The following is a 7,654-nucleotide window of genomic DNA, read 5'->3' as shown; positions in this document are numbered from 1 at the left end:
TACAGCTCACTGAGGTCTAGCCATTACTCTTCGTCTATCTGTCGCAGTCGAGGAACTGCAGTGTTCACGAGCCAGCACTCAGCGGCTCTTGCATTACATTTTTCGCGTCGAATCTTCGGCTCCGAGCGCGTGGTATTCGCGCAGGCGATTACTAATCTCGGTCTCTCACGACGAGATAACGGAAAAGTGTGAATCGCGAATGAGTCAATCGAAGTATCGACGCATCTGGTCTCCGTAGTGGGGACTACTTTTAGAAGCTACGATCTCCGTTCATTCAAGACAAAAAGTGCAAACGTTATCCGTAAGTCTCGTTTTGTGTAAAATTACGTCTTTAATTACGCGCAATTGCATATCCTTGTACTTCTAATGTTAAATGTTGCACGCAGTAAATTTTCGTCCCACGTCCGTAATTTAGTACGTTGACTTGTAAATGTCAATTAACACATAGCTGGCGATTTGTAGATGAACGCCAGTTATTTACTGATTCGATTTTTTAAAGAGAAAAGTATAATTTTATTGTGATATGAAGAAAATATAATTAATACCCTGTTTTATAATGTAAGCTTAATTTTATCTTGGTTTAATTTACTTTTTATTTTTTTCGAGTGCTAAAGTTGGTATTCGATTTTTATATTTAAGATTATCTTAAGTCTATAAAACTTAAAACAAAATAAGGAGTAAATTAAACCGAGATTAAAGTTAATTTGTATCAGAAATGGATATAAGTGACATACTAAAATAACATGCTAACATAAAATTAACGTCGAGAAGAAAATTATACTTAATTGTATAATGGCAATCAACGTGTTAAACCTATGTGATAAAAACACGAGACGTTTTTTTTTAATCTCTGACAATGATCGTCTGTGGCAACGTTTTCTGTTGGGGATCAGACGACTTTATTTGAATAGTTTTCGAGCTGCAATAGATAAGAAAAGGGATTTAAGAGAAGGAAAATAAAAGTAATAAAACCGTAGATTTCAATTAATTTGTATGCCACTTTAATTTTTATTTGAAGTTTAGAAAAAAAGGAGTGTACCACAATTCTAGATATTTGTTATCAAATTCCAAAAACTGCAAAATAAGATGATATTCAATAAAGTCGTGAGAGAACGAAAATCATTTTATTTTTCAATAAGAAAAGTAATCGCTATATTTACCAAACGTGTTTATTACTAAACGCTTACACATATTATACTTATATTTACTACATATATAACGCTAGTTAAATCCACTATCAGGAAGCCGACGTAACTTCAATGATGGAAAATCTTGATGACGAAGCGATATCGTGTTTTAATTTCCAGTTATCTAGTATACGAGTACACGACACGTTGCCTTTCGCTTTTAAACTGCGTTTATCAATCCCACCCCCCACCTTTGGACTTCCCCTGGCACCGATCGTGACATTTCGTATTTATCGACTGGTGGAAGAGACGGTGAACGGGGAGAAGGGCCGCACCACAAACACGGTCCACGGAGGCGCGTACGGCGAGCGCAGCGAAGCCACCTGAAGTGCCACGCGAGTCACCGCGGCGCGAGCGTGACAGGGGGGGCCTCCGATAGGGTGTTGGCTGGTTCAGCTGGTTGGTACTTGGTGCAGGAACGCTCTAGAAGAAGAAGGCGAACGAAGGAACGTTTCGCAACGACGAGACGACGCGCCGAGATCTGAAACGCGAGTGCTTCGCTCTCGCGAGAATTCTCGCTCCTGTGATACGAATAACAACGCTGCGATTGACACACACCTAACTTCAGCGGGGCACCATCGACGCGTCTCAAATCGTCGGTAATCGGTGTAGCCAGGTGTAACGACGCTTATCGATCTACACCTTGTTCATTGATAAGCAGATAAGTTCAGTGTGAGAAGGAGAAACTTTCGCTTTCGTTTATTCCTCGTTTGCCGCGAAGTTGGCGAGGAGAGCGAATCGGCGTGCCCCGTTCGGACGTGACGTACGCGCGCGGCTTTCGGGTCCATTCAGGCCACACCTGCGCGACCGCGTGAGCAACTTCGCGTGTGCTCTCGCACGCGCGGAACATGGCCAACGCGCGTGGAGGACGCGCGTACGGCGTCGTCCGCTGTTGCCTATACCTGCTGATCACGGGCGTCGTCGCACTCGCTCAGGTAAAATCATTAGATTTGTTAAGTACCGTAATTGATTTCTGTAATGTTATGTATCAATATGGCGTACATTCATAAATGAACTAATTACAATTAAAAACATTTATTTACATACTTGACGGCTTCATTTTCCAAATAAAGTATGTATGTACGAATGCATAAATTTTAAAAAATAAGTGTTTGAGATACTTTACAAATGATTTTACAGGATATATCGCCTGGCAGCCGCTACTATAATCGCGACGGCGTATATGTGCCACAAGACAAGACCTTCGTCTACAATGGTAGACGATATGGGTATGGATATCAACCTAGCTACTTGGAACCTGGTTACAGAGGATCCACAAGAGCACCCGAGGATCGATTTATTTATGGCGTAAGTGAGAAAATTCCTACTGATGAAATTGTCACATAACATATGACAATTTTAAGATGTTAGGTTAGGTTTAAATGATACATTTTGCTTGTTTACGTTTTACTCCGGATTAATATATTTAATTCACGCTGTAATGATTAATTACAATTTATGTAAATCTTGAAGACACTTGATTGAAGTTATTACATGCTTAATATTTTATTATAAATATTAATTGAAATCATAAAAATGATTTTCTAGAAATTATTTGTTGACTAATGTTATTTTTATCTTATTTTTTTTTTGTTGCTTTTAAATTGTACAGATTGTTAACTAAAATAATAAATATTATATTTATCAATTATTGTATTATTAATTAAGATTTTTACTTATTTGTACTTTGTATTTCAAACTCTAGATTTAACTGCAAAATTAAAAAATTAAAAATGCAATTACATAACAATTTTTTAAAATAAATATAGCAAATTTCTTAGAAAAAAATTATTTATTAACTATTCTAAAATATATGTAAGATTTGAATTTGAAAATAGATTTAATAAACACTACGTATTATATTAAAACAGACCACAGAAAGGCTTCCATTGCCAGGAATACTAGCTGGTTGGCGCGAAGATCTTCAAGGAAAAGAAAGACCAGATTCTAAAGTTTTTATAAACACCAGAGACATACTTGTGAATACAAATTATGGTCAAATTCAAGGATTTAAAGTCCAATTATATGACGATCCATTTGCGAGGCACAGACCTTGGAATATAGCAATCGAAAGAGTTACAAAAGATGTTAATGTATTTTTGGGTATTCCTTATGCTATGCCACCTACTAAAGAAGGTCGTTTCAAACCTCCCAGACCTCCCAGGTTAGTATAAAATTTTTTACAAAATATTTTTTTTACTGTTTCTAATACTTTATAATATTGTCTTTCACAACAAATAATTGATTTTTCTGTTTAGAGGGTGGCAACTTTTACAAGCCATTGATTGGGGACCAGCTTGTCCTCAGCCTAGTGAATATACTGGTGCAACAAAAGGTGTGCGAGATGTTGACGAAGATTGCTTGTATCTAAACATATTTACACCTTCTGTAAGTATACCGTATTCAAAGAAAATAAAATTAATGAGTTTATTAAGTAATAAAATTGTCTTGTAGATTGGCTATGGGTTAGCAAATAAATATCCAGTGATGTTTTACATACATGGTGGCGAATTTAGTCATGGGGCGAGTAATTTGTTTCCAGCTCATATACTAGCTGCCTTCTACAATGTCGTAGTGGTATCAATTAATTATCGCCTTGGAGCTCTTGGTAAGTACACTACTTTTCATATATAAAGTATATATATGGAAAAAAATAGTGTTATATATTAATTAGTAAAATGTTAATCTTTCTATTTGTATAGGGTTTTTAAGTACTGGAGATGAGAATAGCCCTGGAAACTATGGAATTCTTGATCAAGCTATGGCGTTGAGATGGGTCTATGACAATATAGTTAGCTTTAACGGAGATCCTGACTCTATAACACTGTTTGGGCCAGGTGCTGGAGCAGCGAGTGCGGGATTGTTAATGGTTGCACCAAAGTAATTAAATTTGACATTTAATTATATATATTTTATAAACCATTTGTACATTAAACTTATTTTATCTTATTATAGAACTCGACAGATGGTATCAAAAGTAATAGCACAATCGGGTTCAGCTCTAGCTGATTGGGCGGTGATAGTAGACAAATACCGAGCACAAAATACATCTCGAGTATATGCAGAAATGCTCGGTTGTAGTATAGAGAGTAGTTGGAAATTGGTACAATGCTTAAAAGACGGACGAAGTTTCCTTGAGTTAGGTAATTCTGAATTAAAACCACACGTCGGAATGTTTCCGTGGGCACCCGTGCTGGATGTTAATTTTACGATTCCTCGAGATGATTGGTACGAAGATTGGAGAGCATCCGACTGGCGCTTTTTTACAGAAACACCAGAAGAAAGTATTAAAGCTCACAAATATAGGAAAGATTTGGCTTACATGGCTGGTGTCACAACTCAAGAAGCAGCATTTATTATAAGTATGTCATCTATTGTCTTATTTATTTTAATTTAACTGTTAGACTGTTTTCCTTTTAGGAAACAGTCAACAAATTTGTATCTTTGTTATTTATGCTAAGAAAGATGAAAGGATGTTTGTGTCGATTGTCTTTTAAAAGGAAAGCAGCCATATTTTTACTTTGAATATTTTACTGCTATTACTAAGTTTATATTATTCAATTGCATATGACATAAATTATTTTCCATAATATTTATTTTACAGAAAATAATGCTACATTAGCAAGAAATCATCACATAATAACTCCTGAGGTATTCGATCAAAGGATTTGGGAATTAGTTCTTCGATATAACTATACCCTAAATCCACAAGGAATTTACGAGGCAATAAAATATATGTATACATATTGGCCAGATCCAATGAACGTTACGCACGTACGTGATCAATATATAAATGTAAGTAGTATGTGAAAATACCAAACTAAATTTTATGTAAAATTATTGACTGTAATTATTATATTAATATTTTTAGCTCTTATCAGACTTTCATTACGTTGCACCATACGACAAAATAGCAAAATTATTAGTAGAAAGACACGTACCGACATATCTCTATGTCTTAAATACCTCGATAGAATCACTTTATTCGCCACAATGGGCTAGGGTACCTCATGATACCGAGCTTTTATGGCTGACAGGAGCACCGTTTATGGACGTTGGTATGTTCTTCTGTCATATGTATGTAAATGTATATAAAGATATATATACATATATATTTAATTCATTGCATAATATCTACTAATAAGATATTATTAACACAGAATTTTTCCCACAAAAATGGAGATTAAGTCGAGAAATGTGGACTGATAGTGATCGTAATATGAGTCACTTTTTCATGATGGCGTACTCTAATTTTGCAAAATATGGGTATGTATCTGACAATACTGATTTGTTCATTTGTATAATAAAATGAAAAATGCAATAATTATTAAAAATTTCATCCTAGAAATCCAACGCCTTCGCAAATCTTGGGATTGCATTTTGATATCGCACGTCATGGACAATTGCGATATCTCAATATCAATACGACATTCAATAGTTCTATTCAAATAAACTATCGTCAAACCGAGAGCGCATTCTGGTCCATGTATTTGCCGACTGTTATTGGTTACCTTGTCCCTACTTATCCTCCCGTTACAGAAGTAAGACATTGTAGTATAATATATATGCTTTATTGAATTATATCAATTGTTCTTACTTACAATTGTTATTACAGTATTGGTGGGAACCTAAACAGCCATTGCAAATCGCATTTTGGTCGATGTCGACGGCGTGCCTGTTGCTACTTGTACTCTCTGTGGTGTGCTGTATGCTTTGGCGTAACGCCAAAAGGTAAGAAAAGGTAAACAGAACCAAATCCATGTGACTACAGCTTCATTCGGTAGCACCCGCTGTACCGAACGGTAGCGCATGCAAAAACTGGTTCTGGTTTATAGACACAGTCCTTGCAAGATATAGTTTCTTTGTCTTTTTACATAATCATTTCTGAATATAAATTGCTAATTAACTCTATTCCTGCTTACAATTAGCAAAACGAAGGCTGCTAGGATACGTGCAGGTACTTATAGAAGATACTTTAGGCATAATTTTATACAATATGCCTGTCACACACATATTGCTTTATTAGTTGCACATGTTTGCACATATTATTGTATAATTCACATGAAAAATGGGCAAAGGTTCAAACTAAATAATAAAAGGCCCCGTTTTGCTTTCAATCCTGATTGCATACACCACTCATATCAGTTGGTGCCTCGTAATTTTGCTTTACCAATGAGAATATTTTATTTTTAAATTAGCCAATTAGCGATGCATGTGTGCAATATGCGATGTGTACAATCGGAGCCTTCCCTAATAAAATAAGTGATTAAGTTATTAACTTAACTTTTACTTAGATTTAGTTAGCTGCACGTATGCATATGTATTTTTATATAATTTACAAGAAATAGGCATAGTTCACTAAATAATAAAATATTAACTTGATTTTTACTCACAATTAGATATACATTTTTTCTGTATACAGTGTACAGTATTCTTTTGCATTATTTTCTCCACAGACAATCTGATCACTACTATAGCGGAGACATCCTGATGGTACGAGACGACGAGCACTCCGAGGGAATCGAGAATATAACACGTTCATCTAAAGAAAACATATACGAATATCGTGATGTACCAGTAAAGGCCCGAATACCGCGTCAAAACGAAGCGAGACTGCAAGAACGTTTAGCATATAACAGAAAATTCAGTTCTACACCCTCGTTACGTAGCAATTCTAATGTCTCATTAAAAGATATGAGATCAGAAGGTTTCATCACTAGCTCACCTAATGGTCATCCTAAAATGACAAAGACACTGAGTCAATCTGCACTGCCAAAAGCTAAAAGCAAAACACTTTTAGTACAGGGAGTACCACAAACAGCTGTTTAATACTTAAGTTACCATTATACAAAAAAATCGATACAATCTTTTTATATTTATTTTTTTTATACCTAGGTTTTTAGATGCATTACAATTGTTTTTAAAAGATGATGACATTTATTTTTTTTAAATGCTAAATTGTTAAATTAAAATTAGAAAATTTTATTACAATTTTTTTTAATGACCGGAGTGTTTACATATACAGACAATAATTATAAATTGATATAAATTGCTTAATATTTTTAATCATTTATTATAAATAATGCGAAAATTCGTTCATTATTTATTATATATTGAAATGTATTCTCTCTTATTAAATTGCTAAAGTACATTTTTTAATAACAATGAGATATTAATACACTTGAATGTGTTCGTAAATCAAATATTATTAGTCACATCTATATCTTGATAGTATAATCACACGACAATGCCATTTGCATATAAGAGCATTAAGTTAATAATTAAACGAGTTTAAATCATAATCTACTGTAAAATATTAGATTTTTATAAATCATGCGATATATAATAATACTTACAAGTGGCTACTTTGTATCCGTCCATAATAATAGAATAATTCCTATCTTATTAAAATAATAATTGTTATATACATGAAAAAACAGTATTTTATATATTTTATATGTATATAT

The 7,654-nt window shown here is 34.2% G+C and overlaps 1 protein-coding gene across 3 annotated transcripts; it reads left to right on the top strand.

The window, feature by feature from the left end:
- The first annotated feature begins 277 nt into the window (after positions 1–277).
- On the top strand, positions 278–7,045 carry Gli (carboxyl ester lipase-like protein Gli). 3 transcript variants are annotated; one of them, XM_018521724.1, is made up of 15 exons: positions 278–301; positions 1,308–2,122; positions 2,328–2,495; positions 3,059–3,351; positions 3,446–3,575; positions 3,642–3,795; positions 3,890–4,067; positions 4,143–4,549; positions 4,792–4,982; positions 5,059–5,245; positions 5,348–5,453; positions 5,533–5,728; positions 5,803–5,918; positions 6,116–6,144; positions 6,644–6,757. In XM_018521724.1, exons 2-15 carry the CDS (start codon positions 2,036–2,038, stop codon positions 6,676–6,678), a joined length of 2,277 nt encoding a protein of 758 aa, XP_018377226.1. In that variant the 5' UTR covers positions 278–301; positions 1,308–2,035; the 3' UTR covers positions 6,679–6,757. The 3 variants fall into 3 exon arrangements, with proteins under 3 accessions (XP_018377226.1, XP_018377225.1, XP_018377227.1); XM_018521723.1 differs by lacking the exon at positions 6,116–6,144 and having other exon boundaries at positions 6,644–7,045; XM_018521725.1 differs by lacking the exon at positions 6,116–6,144 and having other exon boundaries at positions 5,803–5,928; positions 6,644–6,716.
- Positions 7,046–7,654: the final 609 nt, after the last annotated feature.

This window comes from Trachymyrmex cornetzi, unplaced genomic scaffold (assembly GCF_001594075.2).
Source record: "Trachymyrmex cornetzi isolate Tcor2-1 unplaced genomic scaffold, Tcor1.1 scaffold99, whole genome shotgun sequence".
NCBI classification, from domain to species: Eukaryota; Metazoa; Arthropoda; class Insecta; order Hymenoptera; family Formicidae; genus Trachymyrmex; species Trachymyrmex cornetzi.
The sequence above is the reverse complement of the archived record's forward strand: the minus strand, read 5'-3'. Positions and strand labels throughout refer to the sequence as shown.

Bases quoted from the DNA above. Each gene is read 5' to 3' on its own strand.
- Gli (XM_018521723.1), top strand. From the start codon at position 2,036: ATGGCCAACGCGCGTGGAGGACGCGCGTACGGCGTCGTCCGCTGTTGC. The intron at 2,496-3,058 runs GTAAGTGAGAAA...ATATTAAAACAG, and splicing joins AGGATCGATTTATTTATGGC to ACCACAGAAAGGCTTCCATT. The intron at 3,576-3,641 runs GTAAGTATACCG...ATTGTCTTGTAG, and splicing joins TAAACATATTTACACCTTCT to ATTGGCTATGGGTTAGCAAA.